General features: G+C 48.9%; 1 protein-coding gene across 1 annotated transcript; it reads left to right on the forward strand.

Moving 5' to 3' along the window:
- LOC141937084 (AF4/FMR2 family member 1-like) lies at positions 1 to 27,547 on the forward strand. Its single transcript, XM_074854485.1, is given in 16 exon segments — positions 1 to 141; positions 4,242 to 4,422; positions 7,074 to 7,099; positions 11,135 to 11,188; positions 11,190 to 11,621; positions 12,971 to 13,201; positions 14,048 to 14,133; positions 17,319 to 17,569; positions 18,572 to 18,662; positions 19,683 to 19,746; positions 20,578 to 20,714; positions 21,906 to 21,977; positions 22,550 to 22,643; positions 22,746 to 22,789; positions 23,845 to 24,069; positions 27,421 to 27,547. Coding segments are annotated over 16 exon segments (2,256 nt in total).

Here is a 27,547-nt window from a genome sequence, read left to right on the forward strand (position 1 = left end):
ATGGATCTGAAAGTCAGACTTGAGCTGAGCCTTAGGCCAACGAGGACAGAGGGAATAGCCTGGGAGAAGCAGGATTTAAAAGACGGCAAAGAGTCAGGGAAAACTGTAGGGATAAAAGTGAAGTGCATGGAAGCCAATGATGTGGGATAAAAGGCTTATTTCCTACTGTAGTTGAGGCGGGAGGGGGGAGGCTGAAGTCAGTGTAACTGCATCTGTGTGAAAGTAGCCTGCCTTTGTGAAGAAATCATGCCAAGAATATTCATGGCTGAGATACCTGACATCAGATTTTCCCACTGGCTAAATTTGGGTGCAGAGATGAGTCCTGTTAGACCTACAGTGTTCTTCACCAGTAAAACACCAGTTTACTTCAAGCACGGTCTTGCCGCGATATCTGGAGTTCCTATGTCCACACTTCTCTCTAGCAATTATACTGAAGTAGCAAAACAGATGACTAACAAAGACAAGACACCTAACACAGAAAGCTTTGTATTTTTGAAGTTAGACTTTGGCAGGGGGGAAAATATTTAAGGTAGCTGTAATCAAAATTCATTCAAAATAAGAATTTGTCTCATATGACATGAATACCACAATAATATCTGTAATAAATTCACATTTATGCTTGAGCTCAGGAAAGTAACAAAATACCCTCAAAGCAAAAACCCACAACATTCAAGTGTGGCTCAATTTGCTTCCCTTGATAAACCGTACTGTGAGCTAGCAAAGTATTTAAAAGTACAGATTAAATCTACGTTTTGTTATTCTGACTTCAAAAAGAATGAAAACTTGTATGAAATACTGCACCATGGAAACTGGTTCAAACATTTAAATTCAAACACAAAACTGGCTTTAGCAAAGCAGGGAAAATCACTCTTAACAGTGTGATTGAAGTTTAGCATTTTGCTCTACAGCTCAATTTTTCTTAAAAAAAAAACCCCAAACCACAGTAATGTTAAACTCTATTCGCAGTGTCTGTGCAGCCTGAACAGGATCCCACAAAGCTGTCAGCGATGGGCAGAGCTACTTGGCACAGCGATGTCCGTACAGCAGCCATGAACTCCGCAGCCCTGATGCAGGTTTAGCACAGTCTGTCTTCATGCCCAAACCCCATCGATGCTGCTAAAACACTCAGTTGTGAGCTGCTTCCTTTTGGCACCAAAGTGACATCTGACACGTCTGACACAACAGACACTTGATAACCAGCTTTTCAGTGACTTTTGTTCTCGGGAATTTTAGCGGCATCTTTTAGAAAAGGTTTTTCCTATTAGTTTTACCAGACAGCTTCAGGTTTTCTTATCTGTGCCTTCTGTTCGAGCTAAGCAACACCTGAGCTCATTTTTACTTGACATTTATTATTCTCTTAGTGTCATACTTAATTCCACCACTCTGATAGAGCTCGGTGCTTTCTATAGTGCAAGGAGAACATCAAACAATTTCAAAGTAGGTTTTTTTCCCATAAAATGTCAGTGAGGTCACAGCCCCCAAAACCCACCTTCAGAAGCTTCTGACATTTTTCATAGTTTTCATTTAACTCAAGAAAAGGAAAGAAAACACAAAGCTGCTGGAAATGATGAAGAATACTACACTCTGGTTATATTTTTCTACACTGTTTAAAAGAAGATCTACAATGTAGAACAATGTGAATATTACCTAAAGATGAAAGCCAGGTTTTTCAACAGTAGGAAGACTAACCATCATCAGGTAAGAGAGAAACTGAAATTCGCATCTGGGGAAAGATGCTCAGAAGACTGAAGACTTAGTATGAGGTTTCAGTGAAACACCTTGAATTTGTCACATAAAAAAATCCATCCTCTCTGGACTGTAGCTACAAGCAGGTGCTCTATGGAGAAGCCAAAGCTCACGCTGGAGGAGACGGGAGGTTAAGTAAAAACACCATGGAACTGACATACTGCAGCAAACAACCCAAAGTACAACACATCCATCAGCGTCTGCCAGGAAGATCCATTTTTATGAGGCTGAGGGCAATAAAATTTAGATAAACTACACAAATCCCCAAAGATTTGGAACATCCCTGGAAAGAGTTGGAGGGCTGGGTTAAGACTCGAGAAGCAAATGTAGGATGTTCAGGAGAAAAATTAACACTGTAAATTGAACGGAGATCACTAAGAAAGAGACAATTAACTAAGCGGTGTGCCCCACAAGACAAATGGAAAGGTACAAAGGTGCCCTGGGACAGTGAACGGTGCAACAAAATCAGACCTCATCCAACCCTCTGGAGCAACCAGTGCTGACCCCTCCTGCCCAAAGCACACAACAGGCAAATCGAAACACGGAGTAACGAGAAAAGAAAATGTGTAGTGAAACAATCTCCATTTTCCAAGTACTGTGGAATAAACATGACCAAAGTGGCCACGTAACACCTTGGAGAATACTGAAACAGCCCACCCACAACAGGGTAAGAGCCAACGGCTTCTGTATTCTGGGTGTAATAAAAACAAAGTGTTACTGTATGTAAACAGGATTCCATAGGAGACAGAAATATCAAACTACAAGTTCTCATGGCAATCTGGGCTAAAAATAACCATCAATCAGTCTGGAAAGTTCTGGCAGTTACAATTCTTCAGAATTTGAGGAAAAAGAGTGGTGCAAAATCGATAAAGAATGTGGTTTCACATAAAACAGGGACTCCTACTGCCAGCGTTACTGAAGAGAAGAACGCTTATCACAAGAGGGCTGGCAGAAGAAATTTTCACCTGCTGTATTAAGGTAAAGCATTAATTCCAAGAACTTTGAGGACTTCAGGTAAAGCCCTTTGTACAAAAGAAAATTTTTATTCATGTTTGCAAGTGCATATTTTTTTGAGAAATTGAGATAAAAGGCATACATGAACATCACCATGATTACATACTATGAAATATCTGTTGAAATTTATCAAACTTATATTTGTATTGAGGAAACCACTAAGGCTTGTAGCCCATGTCAAAAATAAAGTCAAACGGAAGGAAAACACCCTTATTGCTGTCATATGAAAAATCACCACTCAGAAATGCCATGGGCAAAATTCTGATTATGTCGATTGAGGGGGTGAAAGGGGCAAGAAAAAAAATCAAGCCATAAAGCTGTAAGACTTTGTTGGCTTTTTTCCTAAATGACTGTTCTCCCTTTCCTGAAATAACATAAAGAGAAGATGCTACTATGCATAATATGACCCTGCATATCAATTCTATTAGTTTATGAAAGTGCTGTATCTGATATAGGATGTTCTGCAGTAAGCCACAGGTCAGTGGTGGTGTTAAGTAATGTATAGGGAAGTATTACTTAAGACAGATCTCAAATATTCAGTATCTCCAACTTAAAAAAGTGAAAAAATATGTTAAAATAAAAATATGCCTCTTAAAATGGTTCTGAAGTTCGATTCTGATCCACAGCCAATACTGTGAAAGAGTGGTACAAATCATGAGGAAAACGTCAGCAGGGGACAATTCAACAAAACCTGCGAGCAGTAGGGCTCACACGGCAGAAACCAATGCAGGAATCTCTCCCCAGGATGGAATTTATCTCAGAAAAGTGAACAAACCCCACCATGTGGTTTGGCAGGCTAGATGGGGTCCATGTCTCAGTTCAGTCAGACTGGTTAAGCCTGTCCTTAAGGCACAGCTCTGGTCTCCACCCAACTCAGGGCTGGGACAAGAGCACAACACGCAGCATCACTTCTCTCTAGGCCAAATTCTCATTTTCTTGAGAACAAACAACAGTGTGTGAGAGGGAAGAGCACAGCGCTGTGCTCCAACAGGCAGGCTGCCCTACACAGCCCAGGGCAACCAACCTGCGGCGCTCACACCGGCACACACCTGGCTCACAAACAAGGTGCGAGCAGCACGTGTCTACACGTGTCAGTGCCAGCAACGGGACCACAAACATCTCACCTGAAATTGCAGTTAGGGCACGTATTTCACGACTCTGACAGCTGGAGTAGTCTGCTAAGCAATCTGGGGGGAAAAAATAATCTTATTGCACTGTATCTTTTCCTAATTTTCACTCCACTTCTTGGTTTTAAACCAGCAAATGAACCTGAATTACCCTTTAACGAGTAATATTGCAAGTGCTAAAGACAGACAGAAAAGCCCCACCATAAATAAATTGTAATATAGCCTTCCAACGGGTTATAAAATGCGCATTTATATATTTTAATTACATTTATTATGTAAAATGAGAGAATTAACGTTAATTGAAACTTAAATGACCCAGTTAGAGTCACGCCAATTGTTTCTGTCACTGTGCAGACCCCCAAGATGCAGGAGCTGGCACAACAACCCCACCTCAGCACTGCCAGCCAAGTCCCCTTTTTAATCCACGGCTTTATGCCATCTTTTTACTATTTGCAGTTTGAAGCCGGTTTTACCATCTCCAAAATTTTTGTTTCAGTTTACGGATGCAGTTTACGCTGCATTTCTTGGGGCAGCGGTAAACAATGATTAACACAAACTATTTTGTGAACAAAAATTTCTTCTCACCTGATGTAAACATCAGGAAAAAAAGAAACAGTAACCAGAAAAGTGACCGCTCACAGATTAATATTAATGTGTGAATTGACATTAATGTTTTACATTAATCTTATTTTGTTTAGACAGAGTAAACTAATACATTTGAAAGTATATTTTCACAAGTAGTTTTCAACGGAAAACTTGATAAAACCTAAAAAGTATCGGAGGCCTGACTTCAGCAGGTCACAGGCCTGACCAACAGCCCTTCCCATCCTGGGCTAAGGACAGATTGTCATGTTCTATATCGCCAAGACAACTTTCACACCGCCACCTTGTTACTGCCCCAGGTTTTTAACAGAAAGATACACTTATGAACTAAATCTGCCTTTCTATATGAAAAGCAAATGAATCTCCAAGAGTCCAGATAAATCCAAACCCCACATAAGCCAATATATTAGTTGAAATCCTGAAGATAAGACAAAATGAATTTGCATGACATCACCAGTTCCCAGACTGGATAGAACAATTATTGCAGGCCTGTATGAAAGACTGTACTAATGCTCCCTGGGTGTGCAGGCTAAGGAATTATACACCTTCTGAATAATCATACCTGTCCTACAAGGAGCTTTACGATGCTGAGCTACAGGAGACTCATTGACACAACCGGAGGTTTAACAAACTCCTGCTATGCCACATGGGATAATCTAGAGACTTAACTCAAGATTAAGGGTAAAGGCCTGATTCTCATTGCCTTCAGAATGCCAACGGAAAGTCTGAGGTCAATTGTACTGTCACTGCACAGAGAGATCAGCTGCCTCGTGACCCGAGCAATGCTGAGATTTCCATGGGGAGAGAGGCTCTGACTGTGGCTCCTCCTTCCAAGAGGTCTTTTGCCTTTATGTTTGTACTACAAAACACACAGCTGCCTTGGGAATATCTTGCACAGTATATTATTAAAGCCACACCTATATATAAAATTTGCTTGTCCCAAAAAGCAAATGGACAATTAGCTGGCACTTTAGCTGATTAAAAATAACACTGATAACAAACAGACATAACAGAGCTTGGGAAATGATTCCCCACCTCTGGGTGTGAGTTTATCTGAAGTTGTGACTCTCTCAGGGCCTGACCAGACGTTGCTTTGCCTTAGTCCCGTTTAAGGGCTGGACAGGCTGTTTGGATTTGTGCATCATTTTTATACTTCTCTTGGACACGAGGTTCCCAATTTTACTAAGATTTTTAAAACGAGTATCACACCCCCCAGCTCCCGGGTGGCACTGCTGCAAGAGCAGGGACCAAGCGGCCGCCCCCAGCCCCGCCGGCCCCGCGCGGTCCCTCCAGCAGCGCCGCCCTGAGGCCCCGCGGCGGCCCCGCGCAGCGCCGAGCGCTTCAGCGCGGACACCGAGCCGCGGCGAGCGGAGCGCGCAGCCGGCAGCGGCCTCTGCGGGAACGGACCCACGGCCCGACCGAGCGCGGCGGAGGAGGCGCGTCCCCAGCGCGCAGCCGCGGGCGGGCGCTTCCCGGAGCGGCCCCGAGGGCGGCCGCGGGCCCCGCTCACACGGGCCCCCTCGGCGCGGAGCCCGGCGCCGGCTCCAGGGGAAGCGGCGGGGCCGCGCGAGCCCCGCGAGCTGCCGCCGCCCGGGGTCGGCCCCGCGCGTCGCTCCGCGCCCCCCCCGCGCCCGCGCACGGACCAGCCGCCCCCCCGCCCCCCCCCCGGCGGACGCGAGCGCAGCCTGACCGTGGGGCGGGAGGCGCCGAGGGAGCCCCGGAGCGGCCCGGGCTGTCCCTGTCTGCCGCCAGCTCGGGCGGGGCCGGCCGCTGCTCCCCCGCCTCGGGGCCGCGGCGCCGGGGCACGCCGGGACGGGCTGCGCGGGCGGGGCCAGCTCCCCCCGCGCAGGTGCCCGCCCCCCCCCGCCCCGCGGCCGGCAGCTGCCCCGCCCCGCCCCTCGCCGCCCCGCCCCGCGCCCCCCCCCCGCGCCGGCCGCCCCTCCCGCGGGCGTGTGTGTCCGGTGTCGGGGGGCGGGAGCACGCGCGGTCCGGGTGTGTGTGCGCGGGTGTGACTGTGTCAGGGGGTCGCTGGGTGTCCGCGCGGGACTGTGCCTGCGCGGGGGGGGCTGTGGGAGCGCGGACGGGGGCTGCGGCAGGTGAGAAGGTGCGTGTGCGACGGCGCGAGTGGGGCGCGGGGCCGTGTGGGGTCTGTGGGGGTGTCGGCGTCGGGGTTCGGGTGTTGCCGCGCCCCTGTGCCTGCGTGTGCGCGCGTGTCTCAGTGTGCGCCTGCGCGGGTGCGTGCGCACGCGCTGTCACTGCGCGGGGCTCTGCGCCCGCCCGGCCCCGGTGCCCGTGTGCCCCCGCCCCTGCGCGCCTGTGCCGCTGCGCCTGCGGCGGGGGGTGGCGGCTGCGTCTCCCGGGGCCGGTCGCGCGTGGCCGTGGCCGTGTCTCGGCTCCGGGCGGGGCCGGGACTCCGCGGGCGGGGGCGCGTCCTCGCACGGTCCCCGCGCCGCTGCCGCCGGGCGCTCTCCAGGGTGCTGAAGCGGCGCTGCCCGCTCTGCCCGTCCCTGCCCGCTCTGCCCGCCGCTGCCCGCCGCCCTCCCGCCCCGGCGGCCCCGCGGAGCACCGAGCGCCCTCCCCGAGCCCCGCCGCGCTCCCCGAGCCCCTCGGCCCGGCCGCTCCCTGTCCCACTCACGGGGCCCGTCGGCGCGGGGCTGCGCCGGAGCTGCGGGCAGCATCTCCCCGGGATGGGACCGAGCACCAGCCCCGGGCACGGCCGCTCACACCCTGCGCCGGAATGTGCCCGCGGCTGCTGCGCGGGGTGGAGGGCTTGGACAAAAGCCCCTGGACGGGCAGATTTTCCACAGTTTCTGGTCAGTCCCTGCAAGACTGTTGCCCCGGGGTGCCAGGGGGGCACCAAGAGCCTGGGGGGCACCGATCTCCCCATCAGCCTGGAGGCCCTGCACACCACCAGCAGAGATGGCCGGTCAGCAGGAAGGGGGGTGCTGGGCAGGTGTTTTGTTTCTTAACGGCACCTCTTTGAGCACAGCCTGCCCAGCGTGGCCTGGCTGAGGTTCTTCAAACCCTGGGTGTGCTGAGCGTGGGCAGTGTCAGAGTGGCCCAGCACCACCCACCCCTGCTGTCTGCTTGGCCCCCGGTGTGCAGAGTATGTTCAGGTTTCTACTGCCATGGCTGGGCAGATCCCTGAGCCACAGTCTAGTTGTGGTGGGCACGTGAGAAGGGGACAGGGCTGGGAGGTGGGGGGGTGTAATTCTGGGCTGCTCTTTAACTGCAGAAGAGTCCGCCTAGACGGCTGTCGAATCGGGGAAGCTCCGTTAGATGCATTCACTGGCATGTGGTGCTTTTTCTGGAGCTTCCTTTAAAACACACAAGTTGTTCTGTATTTGGGCACTGTCATCCCCGCACCTGCAGTCACACAAAACCCACCACGAACATTTGGGGTGACCTGCCAGTCTGCCGAGAGGCTTGGCAGAAAGAGCTGTTCCTGCCCCCGTGGTGATGTCCCAAGCGATGTCAGCACGAAGCACGGGGACCAAGTCGGAAGGTCAGGGAAAGCTCACTCTGATGCTGATGGCCCCTGTGGAGCTGGAGGAGGTGCCACTCTCCGGGGTCTCCAGCTGGGACCACAGGTCCCTGGCAGCAGCCCTCAGCGTTGGCTGCACTTGGGAACCATCAGCGCCCCCGGGTCTCTGCCTTTGCAGAGGAGATGCCGCGGCCTCCACGGTTGGGTGTCTGTGAGCCATCGGCAGGGCTGGGGATCCCATCCTGGAGCCAAAGGCTTGCTGCAGCATCCTCTGCTGGCCCGGGGCATCTTGGGTCAGCCCTTCCCTCCAGGCACCTCCCTGCAGCCCAGAGGTTGTCCCCAACGCTCACTCGGAGTTCAGGGGGAAGAGTCACACAATGTGCATGCAGGGAGCAGGGGAGGGAAGAGGCATGAAGGGCCCACGCCAGGTCAGACAGCCCAGGCGAGGGGCTTCACCTCCACTTTGGCTCTCCCTTTCCAAGGCAGGCTCTGCCCTTCCACTCCCACGCACGCACATGAAGATGCCCCCCCTGAGATCCGGTACCTGTCCAGGTCTCAGGCCCTGCCCCACGTTTCCCCAGAGCTGCCTCGGGCAGACACCAGCCCACGGGGCTCCCAGAGCTGTCTGGGGGGGCAGAGGTCCCAGGAAGGACCAAGGGGGAGAAAGCCAGCCTGCCCCCAGCTCTGCTCTGTCTGGGAAAGCTGAGCCCAGCCCAGCCCATCCCCAGCTCTGTGGGGAGAGCAGCTGGGCAAGGGGCAGGGGGATTGGGCTGCCTCCAAACCCAGCCTAGCTCCCCTCAGGGGTTGACCCCGCTGCGTTCTGGCTGATAGAAGTGACCGAGGAGCTCCCAGTCCAGCTCTACTGTAGGCTGGGGAGGAATGACAAAGACCTGCTGTATTAAGCCTAAGAACACCTGCTGTGTTAAGAAAAAGGGTAAAACGGGTGGTCGGGGGCATCCAAAGCTCTCGTGCATGGAGCAACTGCTACTTCTTGCCACGTTTCTTGTTGGTTTCGATCAGGGGCAGCCCCTGCTTCTTGATGTCTTCCCGGGTGAGGACAAGGCCATGGTCTTCATCATCAAAAGCAGGGGGGTCTGGAGGAGAGAGCAGAGAGGAGCGGGCTGGGGAGGGTCTGCGGGGCCACCTCCGCTGTGCCCGTGTCCCCGGGGAGAGCTGACCCCTTTTGGAGAGCTGGTGGCATCCCAGAGAGCCCCGTGCCCGGCCCTCGGGCACAGGCACTGCTGACGGGCTCTTCCAGCCCAGCATCCCCGGGTGACCTGCAGGACCTGGGGATGCCACTGCTGGGGTCCATCCCCAACACTGCTGGGGCTTCCCATGAAGGTCTGGAGCTGCGGGGCGGTGGGTTCACCTCCGCTTTGGTATAAAAGGGCGGTGAGCTGCCAAAAGCTCCTTGTCTGCTCCAAGAGCATCCAATCAGAGGAGGCCACAGGCAGAGCCAAGCATTGGTTCTTCTTCACACCCAACAAAGGGGATTTTGAAGACGAGGGCCCCCTCCTTGCCCCACAGCATCTCTCCTTGTTTCTGCTGGGGCTTAGCGCTTACCACCCCACCGGTTGCCGTCGTTCTCCCACATCCCCACCTAAAGCCACCCCCCATGCTCAAAGCCTTGGAGACGGCCAAACTGTTCATCCATGGTGCTCAAGGAACAAGTTAGTGCACGTGGCCCATTTGTTTATTGTCAGTTTGTAACATGCAAAAGCACAGACTTTAAAACCTATAGGCAATAATTTTTTATTTTTTTTATTTTTTTTTTTTAAAAAAAGAAGTCTCTTACTCTCCTATGTGTTTGGAAAACCTGATGAAAACCTGTACTATGGTGTAGATTACAACCAAGATAGCCGATGGTCTAGAAGGGCTGGAAAAGGATCAGACTATGCCACTGTCTGATAGATACCTACATTATAAACCAAGGTTTACTAAGTCTTTTGGCCATGTTTCTATAGTGTTTGACCAAACAAAAATGCACTTCAGTGCTTCAATGGCTACTAAGTTAAAATTCTAATGAAAATAAAGCAGATCTGTGTCATCTGAAAAGTCGAATGGAATTTGTGGTTTAATTTTACTTACAAACCCATGCTAAAACCAAACTACTTTTTAAACCAGGTTGCTAGATTGACTCTCTCAAAGACAGCAGAAGATGTGTGTGTCTTGTTTATGCTCATGTTCTGTAGCAAGTTGAGTCTGGATAGAGAAGAAATCGCAGCAGAAGGAATTAATTGGTCTTGGAAAACCTTGCATGGGCTAGGTTTTCTCTTTTAGGGGAAGAGTTGTGTCTCTTCTCAGAAGTGAGAGTTGTGACTGGGGATGAACGTTGAGGGTGGGAGCAAAACTGTGCTCGGATGGTGCCCAAATAATGAGCTACACATTTGAGTGATGCTGACATATATGTGATCTTTTCAGAACAGACCCCAGAGAGTCATGCCCTGGATTTGCAGCTTCTGTTGTCTGTTTTAGGATTAGTTGGGTTTGCTTCTCTCGTAGCTTGTCAGACTACTGTTAGATTAGGCAGGGCTTGTAGCAACCACATTATGTTATCTGAGCGTGACTCCAGAGGCCTTCAGACCTTGGCCATGCCTCATGCCTTGCTTGACCCAGAGGGAAGTGAGTGCTGGGTTGTGTAGGCTGGGCTTGATGTGTCAGTCATACAATTTCTTTTGCTTAAACCACAGGAGCCTGATGGGCCACCAGTCACACTTCAGTGAGATGTGATAGCTGGCACAGCTTCTCATCCAGTTCGAAAGCAGTGCTGTGTGCAGGTAATTTTCCAAAAGCATGGTGAGGACAGCACCTCATCTGTTTTTATAATTGCTGCTTTTTTTATATGTTGTCTGATAGTGGAACGATGTTGATTAGTGGCAAACCAAGATGAAGCTTCCATGTAGACTGGTCTCTTACTGAGTGACAGCTAGGGCTCGCAGGGATCCAGGAGTGCTGTGCAACACATTTGATTGATCCCGTGTTTCTGAACTAAGTGTTGATGTGCACACACTAGCAAAGCCCCGCTGTCTCATGGTCTTTCACTTTCAAGATCTTTTAACAGTAAGTGGAAAATTTACTGGGCTCTGGTTAGCTGTGCTAGGATGGATACAGCCCATAAAGGCATCAGTCTTGCATCCTTCCTTTCTCTTTTTGTCTGCAGCCTGACCCACCACCTTCTAATAAGTGGCAGCTCAGCAACTGGCTCACCAAGGTGAAACCCACCAGCAGCGCCAACAGAGATTCTCAGCAAAATCGCCCCTGGGGATGGATGTGAGGAGAGCAAGGAGCAGGGGCAGGGCCTCAGCAGCAACTCCTCCCAGCAGTGCACTGAGCCGAGGGAGCCTCAGCACGAGAGCTCGGACCAAGCAGCCGTGGCTCCTCAGGACGCTCATCTCCTGATCAAAGACAACTGCCAGAAGTCTCCTGTCCAGGAGCCCTCGCCCAGGCAAACTGCGGGTGTTCCCCCAGTGCATGAGGGGCCCAAGGGAGGCCTGAAGGTGGAGAGTGACCCTGGACCCCTTGAGGGCAGAGACCAATCTGCCAGGGACAAGACAAAAGTCAAATCCAAATGGAAGCCTGGTGCGAGGAAGCGGGACCTGGAGAGGAAAACCACAGACACTCCTGACAAGTCCCTTCGAAAGAGGAAGGTGAGAGGTGGAGGTGGAGGTGGGTTTGTACAAGGACCAAGGTGGTGGTTGAAAAACACCCATGTAGAGTTCATTTCTGCTTCACAGCTTGGGAGTGGATCCATTACGCTCCTTCTCTAAAGGTGTTATCAGACTTCTAAAGAGAATGCCTATCACACCTGTCCACAGGTGTTTCCTGTTGATCACAAATCCCCTGCTAAGCAAATGAAAAGCCCTGCAAGCTAACAAATGCTTTGGTGTTTTAACACATTTTTTGATGTGTTTTCTTGGAATACTAGTTTTCTCAGACAACAAAACCCCTCTTATGTTGGAGGAGCTTTTGGCAGCAGGCTGTGTCAGCATGTGGCTGGCCAGCTCCCTGGTAGCATCTGTGGGTTTCTCTGGCTTTCAGCCCAAGCAGAGCTTTGGAGGGCTGCGGTGCCCCTTCCCCCTGCAACCCCTTTCAAAGCAGCACAGTATCTGCAGCACCTCCCAGACTCTGCAGCCATCTGCGCTACCCATCTAATGTCTGTTGTGGGAGAGCATCTTGCCTGCAGTTTGTGGGGGTGTCCAGAGGGAGAACCCACCCAGTCCGCCCCCGTCTGTGGTTTTCAGTTCTGTCCACGTGGGCACCTTCTGCTGCCTTTCACCGTGCAACCTCAGTCTGAGCAGTGTAGTCTTTTCCTGGGTGAAGTCATTTCTTTCCATGAAACATTCGTGATTGGTTGCTTACACAAAGATAAACGAATTCTGCAGGTGCCAACTGTGTTACTACTAGGGGTGAGAGCAGCAGCCCCCTGCCTTTTACTTTTCCATCAATGCAGACTGTGAACTGAGCCAGGGTCACTGATAGTGGATCTGCTTTGGATCTCAGCGCTTGGATAACTACGCAGCAAACGTCTCTGGTTGTCCCTGGAGCTGCTGTGGTGCCAGCCGCAATGTTAATGTGTCCAGCGAGGGGCTTTGCAGAGAGCCCTCTGCAGAGTCCTTCAGCTGTAAGAGTTGCTTTCCCCTGAATGACAAGACAGTCCTTTAGCTGAGGTGGCCGCTGCTGACTGGTGGTTTTTGGGAAGCTCCCTCCCAAAGGGGGCTGTGAATGTCCCTCCAGCCAGTGGTTCAGGTGCACAGAGAGTTGGCTGCAGCCCTATGGTGAGTGGGTGTTCCCTGGGGGTATGCCAGGGCCTGCACACCTTTTTGGTTCTCCTCACAGAGCAGGTGGCTTAGCGGGTGGGGGTGAATACCCTTGGTTCCCACATGGGTTTTGTTTAGTCTTGTAATTTTCTAAACTTCCCGTAGCTGTGGGGGAGAATTGAGAAGAGCAGGGAACTGGTGAATAATCTTGAGAGACCCTGGCAGTTCCCCTCTTGTAGAGCAGCGGGAGAAAGGTAGAGAAGGCAGTAAATCTGTCGCTGTCGTGGTGCATCAGTGTCCTTGGAGGCTCGGGCTTCATGGTGGCCAGCGAGGCCAGGTCCAGCTGTCAGACATCTTCTGCGGCAATGAAGAAACAGTTCCAGGCCATGATCGAGGTGCTGGAGCCTTGCCCTGAGCACACTGCCAGAGGGAGACGCTGTGCCCGGCACAACCCACTGAGCTCCATCACGGTGACGTAAACCTGGGTGTGCTCTCGGGAGGGAGACAGCAAGGCCTGGAATGCTCCTGGCCACCACCGGGCACACTGGGGGTGACGCTGACTGATCAGTGCAGTTTCTTTCATATTTGCTTGGCTTGTAGCAAATTATTTTGAAGTTTTTAATTCATGTGAGCTGATGATTTGCACGCTTTGTGTTTTAAGATCTACGGAGTGCAATTAAAAAGTATTATTTATTAGCTCTCTGCCTTAATGATTCTTGTTCTTCTAGAAGATAATGGCAATGATTTTAACAGACTGTTTAAAATTTCACCTATATCAGATTCTTGTTAATAAAACCAAAAACCCCAGCACATATGGGCAAGCTGAGTGATCTAACTCTCCTGTGAAGGCAGTTTTTTCCTTCCCTCTGACAAGGTGTATCACAAAACACAATTGCTTGCAGTTCATGAATTTCCCAGGAGGAATCTGAATACCTGTCTGTATGATTCAGACTGAGTGAGGAGAAAAAAGTTCATCCAGAAAGATGAAATGCTTATTTTCAGCAATGGAAGTGCCTTAATTTTGATTACTATTAGCAACAAGAGGTTTAGCAGTTGCATCCCCGTCACTACAAAATAATTAATCTATCTAAGCAAAAGTAGATAAAATGTCATTTTAGGATACTTGTCAGTGAGCCTGAAATCCATATGTGCTGTGCTCTGTGTTCCCCCTTTGTCAATTCATATATCATATCTTTTCTTTTTTTTAATCAGAATCGATCAAGCTTCTTGGTCTGTACTTTACATGAGCTTTTAAAACCTGAGTCATTTTTTTTCTTTTTTTTTTTTTTTTCCCTTCTTGTTAGAGGGCAGTGGAGAAGAAGATTTATGGGAAGAAAAAGAAATCAGAAAAAGAAACAAAATCATCTCAGTCTTCAACTGACAAAGACTCCAGTAAATTGAAGTGAGTATATGGTGGTGGGATGGCAGAAAGATGCATAAAACTGAGTCTTACTTAAAAAGGTTAAGGCAAGGAACTGTACCTCCTGTCCTTATACTCATGAGTTTGCTGGTAACCTAATGTGCCTTCTGAAACTTCATCTGCTGCAGATTTGTCTTTACATCCTGGAACCAACCACGTGGCTGTGGAAATGTAATTGATTTGCCATTTTCTTTGTGGCCAATGTGAAGTGATACTTGGGTGTCCCCTGTCTTCCTCTCTCTCCTTACTGCTGAGGATTATGGTTCTAATCATCCAAGCACAAGCTGATGTTTCAGTGGCTGGTCATCCTCCCATACTTGGTTTACACTGCTGCAAAAGCCTTGAATGTTGTGGCATTTGTCCTGATTTCTAGCAGCTGAGATGGGAATGAAGACTTCACCATTTGAAACACCAACTTGTCCATCCTGCAGCTCGTGTTGCTGCATGCTCTGATGTGTGTATTACACATAGCTCAAAAAAATATCTCTATGCGGCAAGAAATTTAATTGCCAGTTGTGCCCGTCCTACTTTTCCCTCCAAGCTGGTAGGCAAGGATTTGCACTGCTCTTTCGGACCAGATGCAGGAAACAAATCTGTGCAAAACAATATGTTGTTTGTGTTGCAAACAGTGTGGTAGAGTGCCTGCCTGTGGGGATGCAGGAGTCGTTTCCCCTTCTCCAAACTGCAGTGGTGGTGACCTGCCAGCAGATGATTGCCCGCACTGATCTGGGAGGTGGCAGCGGCTCTGTGGGGAGTATCACAGGCTTGTTCTGCACGGTGGTTTAGGGGCTTCAGGGGATGGCAAGAGAAATTGCCCTCTGGCTGAAGATGTCCCTGCTCATTGCAGGGGGGGTTGGACTAGATGACTTTTAAAGGTCCCTTTCAACCCCAATTGTTCTATGATGCTAGGTGAGTAAGACTTGAGAGTTCAAGTATCAATTATTTCTGCTCTCCGTAGAAATAGAACCAGCCTTGCAATGCTTTTTAAAAGACAGTTGGACTAGATGATCTTTAAAGGTCCTTTCCAACCTAAACCATTCTATGAGTCGGTGAACTTCTTTTTCTTTGCCCATGTCTTCCTCATTCTGGGTTCTGCTGTCATCTTTATTTGGGGGAAGTTTGTACTCTCTCTGCATGGGAAGAGGGAGAAAGCTTTATCTGATTCATGACACTTCACATGCATTTAAAGATCTTAGTCTTTGTCAAGTGAGAAGATGATGTGAACACCCTTTGCGCAAGAAGAAACTGAGGTGCAGACAAGTTGCTTGCTCAGACGCCCACTGCAAACAGGTGAAAGAGCTGAAAGTGTGGCCCAGGAGTCATGACTCTTGTTCCTGTGACTGAGCAGTCATGTCCACAGCAGAGAGAGTTCTGGCAGCTTCTTGGGAAAGGACATTGTCCTGAGTGTAACTGTATGCCCATCAGTTTTGACTGGATGATCATTGCCATTTTCTTAATTGGACTGATCATGATGAAAGCAGAAAGTCAGGTGTTAATGCTGATACTCTGCTCCCTCAGCTGCTTTTGCTGTCACCGGTTACGGGCTTTGAATAGCCCTTGCCTAACAGACACACAACCAGCGTGCTGTTTGAATTGTGACTCTCTCTGAAATTTCAGGTGGCCTTTATGGCCGGGGGTTTCTCATTTCTTCCAGCATAGCATTTGCAGTCCTTCTGGTAGATCTGCTGAAACTTGCCCCGTCATTTGCAGAAGAGTGTACTGCCAGCATTTTGGCCAGGTCTTTGCTAGAGTGAATGCTTCCAAGAGCACGTCTTCACATGGACAGTGTTCTCAAGAGGGGTGCCTCGTGCCCCAGTCATGGTCTACTGCATTCAATTCTTGCTTGACTTGGACTGGTATGCAGCGTTGAGGTTTGTGTCCTGATGATATGAGTAAACTGCTTTTCTGTGGAGAAAATACTGACGTACTCTTAAAGCACTGAGACAGTGGGGCTAACCGTTCGTTGGGTGAAGGGCTATTTCAGCTGTGGCAATAATGGAAGGGCTTTAATTCTGGGGTTCATTCCTCCCTTCTTCTCAGTGAAAAGGAGCACCCCCTCCAGCCATGTTCTGGCTTGCGGAGTGGGAAGGATAGGATGCATTTCTGGGGAGAGAGGGCTCTGGCTCTGGTCGGGGGATGCTGCTGTGCTCTGTGCACTCCGCTCTGGAGCGTCAGCTGTACCAGGGTAGTGAAGCTGGGGAGCATGTGTGCAGTGAGTAGGGACTGTAGCAGGGGAAAGGCGGGTTGTGGAAGAGGGGAGAGGACTGTCCCATGCACAGCAGGATGAAGCAAGATGTGCCGTGTCTCGCTTCAGTCTTCTCATGGGGTGTAACTTAATTTCCTCCTCTTCTGATGTGGCCGTCCATGAGCTGGGGTTCACTGCTCAGCGTTTTCTTGGAAACTTTGAGAAGCTGGATAAAATGATGTGACTGAGCAGTAGTGAAAGAAAGATTAGAGCTATGTAGTGCTGCTTAGAGCTGCCGGAGTTCCCTGGTAATCCTAACTTCAGATGGTCAGAAATCTGATCTGCCACTGTATTATTGCATGGGATAGTCTCTGCCATTTAGAAGCACAGCATTTTAAGTCTCTATCACCTGAATCCTCTCAACTTCTGTAAGTGTTGGCTAGCTGAGCTGGCAGGTCTTAAAGGAACAACTCAGTTTAATTCTGTCAAGACATGTGCAGGATCAAGCATCAGGGTGAGTATCTCTGACCATAGAAGACACCTTCTACCATCACGGAGAGAGAGAGGCAGTGCTGCGGTTCATTTAGTTTGTTGGGTGATTTGTCCCAGGGGTTTTATTCGCTGTAATTACCTCTCTCCCTCTTTCAGTGAGAAGGGGCTGTGTTGGAGGGATGCCTTTTTTGCAATGTCTTGATATTCTAGTTGCAAGTCTTTACTCCAAGGACAAGTCCTGAGGCTTATTCTACTGGAAAAGCAGCTGGCTTGTATGTTGTTGGCAGCTGAAGATGTGGTGTCTAACGCACAGCCAAGTCCCTGAAGTTTCACTTTGCTTTTGCTGGACTCTTTCTGTTACCAAGTCATTTCACACTCCCAGAGAAATTGAAACAGAATTGGTACCTGATATAACTCAGTTGTTAAAAATTCCCTACATTATATATACACCATATTCACCCTAATTGATGAATTTGCTTCCCATCTCCAGAGCATCAAAGGCTTCACTTGAAACCCAGAAGAAAGGTGTCCTGGTACCCCTGCCACTGCCACGCGTGTCTCCTGCACCTCCTGCACCAAAGTCAACCAAGACAGCCAGAAAGAGACCCAGAAGTGAGAGCGATGAGCTGCCGGCCATGGATAACACTGCCAGGGACAAGAGCAGCCACACGGATCCTTTGTTGTCCAAGCACAGGAAAGAGGAGAGAAATCACGCTGACCTGTCAGAGGGCATCAAAGTAGGTATCCGTTACAACTGGCGGGGTGTTTCCTGCGGCACGTGGGCGCTGTGTGATTCTCTTTAGGAATGTGTTCTGAGCATATTAACAAGGACGGACGATAAACCAGCCACCAGAGAAAGCTCTCTGAAGCATTTTTGCCCCTTTAATGGCTCTCTGTGACTGTCTGTTGCTAGCCCGAAAGCCTCCATTGTAGCTTCTCTGCTGACTTTCCGTCACCTGTTTTCATTTCGCCAGTGAAATGTAGTGAGAAGGCGTGACCAGTAAAAACCAAGAGAATCGTGTTTATGGTAGTAAAGCTTTCTGACTGTAGGCAACTGCAAGTACAGTTTTGATGTCAAAATAAGTGTGTTTACACAAAGAGTCAATTGCTTATAAATAAGAAACAAGCAAGCTGTGGTTTTGACTGCAACCTGGGTATGAGGTTTTATAGCTTGCTTACAAAATTGTTAATGATCCTTACAGATGGATATTTGCATTTTTGGGTTATAAAATTCAATTCAAATCTTATGGGTGGCAGGGTGTGTGTGCTCTAGGATGATGTCATGTGTGTGTGTTAAACCAGACTGTGCACGCTGCTTCAAACTGCTTGATCTTTCCTGACAGTGTAGTTAGCAATGGAGACTGAGCAACTTCTGTGTGGTTAAGCTGGAAATAAGTGTGAATGGGTATTAGCCGTTCCTGCCTTGGCTAGTGGCCATGAAAAGTGTGCTGCTTGCAGCCTTGCTGCTATCTTAGCCATTGTGCAAGGAAAGCTGCTACTTAATTTCTTGGAAAAGTTTGAATGGTATTAAGCCTTACTAGCAGCCAGGTAAGAAGCCCAGTTTCCATTTCCATTATTGGAGGGGGTGCTGGGGAAGAAGCTGAGAAGAGGGGGAGAACCTGGAGAATAGACTATGCCTGGGACAAATAAACATTTTCTCTTGAAATGTAGGAAAGCCAGGCTTTGGAATTGGTTTAGACGTATGTCTCTAACCAGCTTTATCTCCACTCTGTGGCTCTTCAGGATCTGCAGGGGATGTCACAAATCCTTTCCGAGTGACGCCTTTGCCAGATGGTACCTCCAAGCCGAGGAGACCTCAACTCAAGTTTGAAAAGTAAGTTTATGTTTTACAACCCTCATCTCTATTTTCTGAAGATGCCAGGCAAGGCTGGTCCTACAGCCACCCTGGATCCTGCCTCATAATGAGCACTTCTTTTAGGAGGAAAGAGGGAGGGAGAGATGTCTGAGACCTGCCCTGCACTGCCTTCTCATGTCTGGGACTTACCCCCGCCCCCTCAAACACAAAGCAAAGGTCTCATTACAGCAGTTCTTGGTGTGAGGGAAGCTACTCTAGAAATTAGGTACTTTTTAAATTGGAGAGGAGGTGTCTCTTGTGCCTGCCTACAGGTGATGGGTTTTGATTTGTCTGGTTCTTGACAAGTAGCAGACTCCTCTGTCACAAGGTAACTGTCACAGGCAACTGACTGTTTCGGGGAGGGCGTGACTCTTTACTGGCTCGTTTTGTTAGTGCACAGGTGGCTGTGTGCTGTTTGCACGGTGAACAGATTATCCCAGTGCACACAAATGCACGTGGTCGAACTTCATCATTGTTTGGGTGTTGATTGAGACCAAGACCTGTAGAAGCCTTGGTGCCCACATCTCTTGTAAGCAGATAACTTGAATGCAAGCTCTTTTAGTCTGAGATGAGTGCCTGGTACTGCAAAGCTTACCGTATGTTCCAAGCAAAATGTGTTTGTGGTACTGCACTTGAGGAATGATGGGAGGTCACATAACTACCATCTTGCTATGGGAGCAAAGAAGTAAACCTGGCCTCACAGTAGCCTAACCTCTAATGGCTTTTTGTTTTGAAATGTAAGTTGCCAATATTATTCTAACATACATTTTTTAGGAAATCATTTCATCTGTGCATGCAGCTGCTGTGTATTTCTGTACATGCAGACCACATTCACTTAGTGACTATCATAACTGTAACGTGTGTTTGATAAGGCTGTAACTGGCTTACCAAAACAGGATGTTTGGACTCCTGGCATCCTCTAGATATGAAGGTAAAATTGATAATTCTCCTGCCCTTTTTTTCTGTTTTCTGGTTTTGCTCTCTCTGTCCCCAATTCAGACAGCACCCAGCGGAGTACTACATTGAAGAGGTCGGGAGGCTGAAGCACAAAGCTGATGCAATGGTAAGTCTCAGCCCTGTGCTAGAAATGCTCACCAGCTCTTGCATTCAGAGCTGATCCCTGCCTGCATGGGATAAGATTCACTGGCTGACAGTACTTCTGTACTTAGAGTATGTCCAAGCCACCTGTGGGGAGGCTGTCTTTATTTGCCTAATGTTCAGACATTTCCCTTGGCTATAAACACACCTAGAGGATGTGCCTAGAGAACAGGATTCATTCTGGCGCTGTCTGAGGTCAGCAGGCCTGTTGGCTTTGCAGAGCTACCACGAAGTCCTTGGAAAAGAGGTGGAGCGTTAGTTATAAGACAGTTTACTCTGAACCATCAGGATCCTCACAGTAATTGTGTTGCTGGTGAAGAAGACTTGGAAGTGCCCGTTGCAGATGTCACTGGCTTTCTCCGCTGTGGGCAGTTTAACAGCGTGCGTGAAGGAACATCTTTTGTTGCTAACGATGGTTCACTCAGATAATGTACATTTGCTACTTGCCATTTACCTGTGAAAATGAAATGAGGGAATACTGCAGTGGGCAAGCCCCATCTGCCTCTCCCGAGGCAGGCCTCCAAGACCAGAGGATAATATCCAAAACATGTGAAGGTAATAAATTACTCAAGGAAGACATTGAGGAACAGATATAAATAGCCAGAGCACACGAAGCTGATGACTGGAACCACATTAGGGGCTCTGCTGAGAAGCCTTTAATTATCACCCAGAGGCCTGACTTGCATCCTTTTCTTTCTTCAAATCCTGCCTAACTAGGCAGAAAAAAGGAATTCAGGTACACTTAAGAGAAGTAGCTTTTGTCTTAGTCTAAACGGGACAATTTTCTTCCCAATAGACCGACAAGACTGGAAGGGCCTTCCAGGACCTAGATGCTGCCCTTTCCTTCATTGAATTTGGGATTGCCTTGGAATCGGATGCAACAGAACCAAAATCAGATTCCAGTGTATTCAGCGGCACCATAGATCTCCTCAAGTAAGCGGTTTTCACAGCGTGGTGGTCAGGCAGCGTGTTTGGAGTGGGAGGGGGAGTTGCATTGCTTGTTTGCAGCTGTGGCAGCTCTGGATTCCCCCCACGGAGCAGCGCCCGGGTTGCTGCACAAGCACAAGACAGCCCATGGCCAGGCACCAGAGACAAATCCTTTGGCATGTTCCAGCACTGCTGATCAGAAGGAGGCCCCGTGTCCTACTCGGCATTTGAGCCGCGCAGCTGAGGTTATGACAGTCAAGGATATGAAGGAGTTTTTAGTTTATCCAGTTCTGAAGTTGCTTTTGCATGTGAGCTCAGTAGTATTTCAGTCAGAAAAAGCACAACAATACTGTGTGTGGAGGAACAGTTTGTGCCCCAAAAGTCTTGCAGCTTGATTGAAGGCAGATTTTACTGCTTTCTCCCATGTGTCTTTCTACCAGTACACTTCATTGGGGTTTCTTTTAGCCACCTTCCCCAGTTAGTTTCACGGCCATAGCAGATCCATGTCGGTAGTATGACATATCCAGGCAGCGCAACCCAAGGAACCGTGTATTGGATAGAAGAGAGACAGGTATCAGTTTATTCCTCTTGAAATTACAGGTCATGTGAGTGTTTTCGAGAGCTGATTTGACTTCTTGCCTATAGAGCTGAAACAGCTGTCAGGATTAATTTTTTTATGTGTTAGACTTCCAAGTTTTTCAGTTACATTATCTGCTTTCTGGTCCAGATGGACTGCATTTCCAAGATGCTGTTGTTGCTTTGTTCTCAAAAAGGAGATTTGCTTGCTTGTTTTTCGCCAGAAGAAACACTTCCACTAAGATGTCTGTCTTGTCCAGAAACACTCGAATTAATATTTTACCTTCACTAGTGGGGGGCACCTCTTCTGGGCCCCAGGCCTAGAGGTGGCCCACGAGGGGCATCTACTTGTAGGGATGGTGCCCATTAATGAGTGTAAGAGGAGAGTGAGTCATATAAGGGGCCACATCTGTTCCCGCTGCCTGGAAAACAAAGCATTTGGAGACACAGTCCTCTGCTCAAGACCATACAAACCACTCGGTGCCAGCACTAAGAACTCGGGGCAGGTTTCCTGACTTTTTGGACCGGTGTTTGAGATAATGGCATGCACTGACTTTTCATAAACAGTGGGGCTTCAGAGCACTGATGGCTGACAAGATTCTTTTTATTTTGTTTCCTTAGATTTGTCATGACACTGAAATCCTTTATGGACTCCTCAGCATCTTCACATGACAAAATCTTTGCTGTGTTATAGTGCGTAACTGTTTTTCTGTGCCTTCATATTCTGTTTTTAGACTTGACAGAGTGAAAGATCCATTACATTCAGGGCGAAGGAATGAGTTAAATGGCAATCAGAGTTCTGCAAGTGAAAAAAAATCACAATATAAAAACCAGAATGAACTGGAACATCTCTAAAGGGAGCCGGGATATCACACGTGGAAGGCACAGGCTCTAAAATTTGATCTGCTGGTAACTTGAGAGCACATAAGGGCTTTCTCCAAAGGTGAAAGAATGCCATTTGGCTGCCCATGTTTGAGCTGCGTAACTGAAGCTGTAGCTGAAGGCACTTCTGGACGGGGGGTTACTCAGCCTTGTGACACCTATGTGAGGCTGGGCACCTGTTTATGTAAAAGACTAGACATGGCCCTTCCCCGGTTGCTTTTTTTCCTTCATTATGATTTTTTTTAGAGAGTCTTTTTTTAAGATGAGCAGCAGGAGGAGAAATTCAGAGCTTTCTTGCCTTTGCAGTACAGCTGATGTGTGCCTGCCTCTGTCCCACAAGGCTGGTGACTGCTGAGCAGGCATGGGTGTGTTTCTGTTCACAGCATGCGCTGCCAGTCCCTTCTGCACATGGCAATGTGCCATTACAACAAAGACACTGCCATAAGGTATTCCAGGATCCTGAATGACCAGTTCAGGGTAGGGCATGTGTATTACTGAGCTGCCAGCTGGATGGCTGTGGTAGTTACTGATGTTGGCTGAATAGCCCAAACCTAACAAGAGTTCTCTTCCTCGCTGCAGAGTTCTTCCAGATTAACACAAGCACCTTCTCCATGTGTTCTAAGGTAAGATTTAAAAATACATATGTTGTCATGTTTCTATAAGGGTGTGAGTGAAAACAGGAGCGAGAGTGTTTGAGTTGCAAGCTGCATTTGAGAGTGCCTCACCACTCACTCCTTCTTCCCACCTGAAGTCATACTGTTAGGGGCATGGGTATTTCTGCTCTCTCTTTCCTGTCTTGTTGGAAAGGGGTTTTTTTGTTGTTACGGGGTCCAGAGTTACCACATATTAAGCAGAGCAGTTCTCCACCCAAGAAGCAGGTCAGCGGAGCAAGGAAGGTATTGTCACTTGGCTGTGTCAGAGCCCCTGTTGTTGTTGTCGTCATCTGTTAGAGATCCCTTGAGACTTCACGGGGTACCATCCCCACCTCCTGCTGCCCAGCTCCACACCTGTCCCTTTTAAACTCTGTGGTTGAGAGAGGCTTGTTTGGTTTTTAATAGTGACACTGAAATTCCAGTCATTTTTCTGCCACCTTGCACAGTACAGTTTATTGGGAAGTCAATGGTCTCCCCAGAGCAGTGTACCTCCCTGTCGTACCAGTGACTAAAGTCAGGTTGGGTGAAGAAGCGATGCGATGAAGCCAGCCTGTGTCAGAAGGTGGGCAGTTGGTCGCAGTTACCTTCCTGAGGCCTTAGAGAAGTGTGTGTAGGCTGACCTGGCTGCTGTGACCGGCTATCAGAAAGCTCCAGCCTCCATCGGTGGGGAGCTTCAGCGTGCCTGAAATAGAAGTTGTTTGGAAAAAACATTTAGATAATCTGGTGAAGGCTTCCACAAGTAGGTGTAGGTGTTGGGAGGTGGATGGGTGGCCCTTTCTGATGTCTGGTCCCACATTTTCTTTTGTCAAGAGGAGCCCTTTGAGTCACAAATCACTTCAAAATCCTTGGCCTTGCACTCAAAGGACAATTACTTGTTACGTAGCTGAACACATCTCAGTTTTCAACACTCCACTCCATACTGCAGGCCTGGATGATACCGAATAGTTCCTGGCATAAGATAGTCTTGTGGCACGACTTTTAACTCTGAAGTTAAATGTTTGTGATGGTGCTTCTTTCTCCTGCAGAATCACAGGCATGCCCTCTCATCCTTCTGCAATGCCCTGTCCTGCCAGTTCTGTGAGTTCTCAGCCAGGATTGAATGCCAGCAACTGCAGTGGGAACAGCACCGGCTCTTCATTCCCTGTTCCCTGTAATATCCCAAACATCACATCTTCCTACATCAACACCACTTCCTATATCATCTACACGTATGACTTTTGGGAAAAGGCCGATGCACTGGCTGGGAAGAATATGGATGAGTTTTTGCCCTCTGGCTTTTCGGTCATATGTGTTGTGGTTATGTGTATGTACTTGCTTAAATCTTAACACTCAGTTTAGCAAACACCATACTGAAAGATCAAAGCATTAAATATGTTAAAATAGACAGCTATGGCATATTGACAGAGATACTTGACGGTGATTATTGATGAGTGTTCCAATTAAAAGGTTGTCTTGGCATCCTTGGATGTCTTAAGAGCTGAGGGATGAGAGTATCAAGGATGTATTGCCACTGTCTGTTGGCAAAAGAAAAGAAGCACAATGTGCCTGGTGGAATTGTTGGAAGGCTGTAAAAATCCTCACACTGAGGCAGCTGCTGAAATTCAAAAGGCTTTGCAAGTCGCCTTTGAAGAGAGTAACTTCAGTTGTTGGGTGTCCTCTGAGCAAATCTGTGCTCGCAGCAGCAATTCGTGTGTAGTGTTTTGGGTTATATCCTCCGAAGGCTGGTAAAAGACTGTCACTGAGAAGGAGCGGTGGATGCTGCTGGTAGGCCAGAGGAGTGAGTCATGGAGGAAAACCTGTGCGAGGCAGCCTGAGCAGTCTTGCGTCAGTCAAGACTAAATTCAAAACGTGCTCTCTGTTGCTGTTCTAATGTAGGGGAGTGATGACTGGGGTAGTAAATACTCCCAGGGGAGTGGATCTGTGCAGGAGAATAGTAAATACTCCTGTAGGCTTGGCAGTTGTTGTTGCTGTTCAGGACGGTGGAGGAGTTTAGTACTGGAGCTTGTTGAAACTCAGTGTAAGGTACAGGTGCTAAGAGGTACAGAGAGAGAGTACATAAAACCGAAAAAAAAAAAAAGAGGCCACATCCTCGATTCTTTTATGCAATTCATTGGGTATAAGAGGAGGAGTAAAGAGCAGTGGCCTTCAGCTATCGAGGGCCCTTAAAGAGGGAAGTCACAAATTAGTGGAAAGTTGTACCTGATGTTGGAGCCACCTGTGCAGAGCTGAAGCGCTTTCTGGCGGGTCCACAGCCAGGTGCTTCCAGCGCAGGACCCAGCTCCTTGCCGTCATTCAGAGCAGTGCCGTGGATCACGGGGCTGTGACAGTTTGTTTTCCGGCCTCTGAGCTTCCGGCTCCTGAGCGAGGACGCGCTGAGGTTGCCCATACGCATGTGAAGTCCCTCTCCTTTCACACAGTGCTGTGGTCACAGATCAGATTATTTTCTGTTTGCTCAGGCAGCTCCTGGACTCCTTGTCTCTGCTTACAGCTCTTCTGCTCCCCATGGAGGGAATCGATACCCATTTTCCAAACCAAAGCAGGAAAATGAGGGGAAATGTGTTCTCTGCTTCTGAACTGAGAAGTATTAGAATGAAAGAGTTGTGCTCTCTGCTTCTGACGAGTTCCTTGCACAGCCAAGCAGAAATTTCCAGCCCCGAGGTTCAACCTTTGTGTATCAAAAGGAGAGCTGAGGATGGCCAGTTCCTGACAAGGTACCTGGCACCATGGCCGAGGCTGGAGGCAGTGAGGGGCTGGGATGAGCCCGTGTCGCAGCAAGGCAGGTCAGGCAGGAATGTCTTGGCAAGGGGACTGGAAAGGAATAGGTGTGAACATTTCCCACACCTGCTGCCGCCTGTGTTACCGAAAAACTCGGAATAAAACTTATCAACACCAATTTGATGTAGATAAGCAGACACTTCTTTATTGACGGCCGGGCGCGTGGGTGAATCCTTTCACCAACGACGCACACCATGCACCAAAATCATACATCTTATATAGAACTCATTCATACATATTCATTATGTATTCATGCATAAACATAACAATTCCTGGAAATCATTATCATACTCTCCTCCTATTTCCGATTCTGCGCCGTAGAGTCCAGAAACACCTGGAAATGGGTCTGGGGTGTAATGTGAGTCGGTGGTTAATGAGTCGGTGGTCGCGATCTCCCCCTGTCGGAATTACCTATTGCTTGAGGACACTGTTTCTTGGCTTAAACTTATATGTTGCTTCAGCCGATTTCCCCATTTTCCCATTAATTTGGATTCTGACATCTCTCTGCATTCTTTCAGGTTATTAAATACCTTATAAGTAAATGATATATATATAAATCATCTTGAATCTTAAGCCTGTTATCTAGTTCTAAATGTTCCTACTAGGTGATTCTGACCAATTCTTTCGGCCTTGGTACAGGGCTGTACAGGGGAGTTCGTAGTAGCCTCGGTTCCTGTATAGAGTGCAAATGCAGCATATGATTTTTACTAAATATCTTCTATATTCCTATTAAAACTAAACAAATTAATACTAATCTATATTAAATCAATAACATATCAAATCAGTAACACCTGCACAGGGGATTGCCGACGCGGAAGTCTCGGACACAACTTAGACGACCAATGTGATCAAGTTGATGCCACTTTATTAAAGGTTACACAGCAATTTATACTCTATCTCAAACTTCACGCGCCGCTATCTTATTGCTAATAGGCTAAAGCTACTTGTTCACGTGCCCTTTTGCCCCCTATGATTGGTCCCGGTGTGGCGTCCACGCGATGCTCTCCCCCCAGGTAGACCCCCTGTTTTCGACATTCCAACATCTTTATCTCTTGGGCAGGAATGTAGTTTCTCAGGCCGTCTCGGCCTTGTTTTTGTCCTTGAACACAGCTGCAGCTTGTTGTTACAGTGAGGCCCCTCGGTTTGGATCGCTCATAATATGTCCGTTATTTTCCAGCCATTCCACAGGGGATGCCAGCACAGAGCAGGGCGTGCAGCCTCCGGCACCTCCCGGCAGGTCCAGATCTACCGCAAAAGCCATCTCCTGCCGGGCGGGAGGAGGAGCGCGGCGCATGGAGCTGGCGGCGGGAGTGGAGGGCTCTCTTCAACCTGCCTGATGGGCCCAGCTGTGCGCAGCCCAAATCAGAGCTGTATCGCCTGGCCAGCTGGACAGATTTTTAAACCTGTTCAGCTGAGAAATCCTGATGTCTCCAAGGTCTGAGGGTGGATGAAGCAAAGGGACCAGTCTGGCAACAGCCGTGTGTGCTGCTGGCCATCGCTCGGAAAGACACCAAATTTGGCTGGTTTAAAACCTGGGGGAGGCGCGCAGTAGGGACTGGGGTGTGAACACCCAAACTTCTGCCTACCTACCCTGGCGTCTCGGTGTCCTTTCAAAGCCAGAGCCTGGGGAGGCCGTTCAGTGTGTGTGCGCAGGTGTGAGTGCGTTTTCCTCCCACGTGCCCTGCCCTCTGTGCTTGTGATGCTGCCCGGCCTTCGACTTGCTGACTGACGGGGTGCTGCTGGTGTCACTCCTCGCTGCCCCCTCACCTGTCAGATGGGCCTGTTGTGTGAAACCAACCAAATGTTTTCTCACTCCCTCCCCTTTTTCCAGAGTTTTTTGCTGAGCTCAGCACTGTGACATGCGCTCTGGCGCTGAACAGCAGCGTGACCAAACTGGTACACTACGCCAGACAGGGTTTACAGTGGCTGAGAGTGGAAACAACTACACCTTAA

The sequence above is a fragment of the Strix uralensis genome, chromosome 37 (assembly GCF_047716275.1).
Source record: "Strix uralensis isolate ZFMK-TIS-50842 chromosome 37, bStrUra1, whole genome shotgun sequence".
In the NCBI taxonomy this organism is placed as follows: Eukaryota; Metazoa; Chordata; class Aves; order Strigiformes; family Strigidae; genus Strix; species Strix uralensis.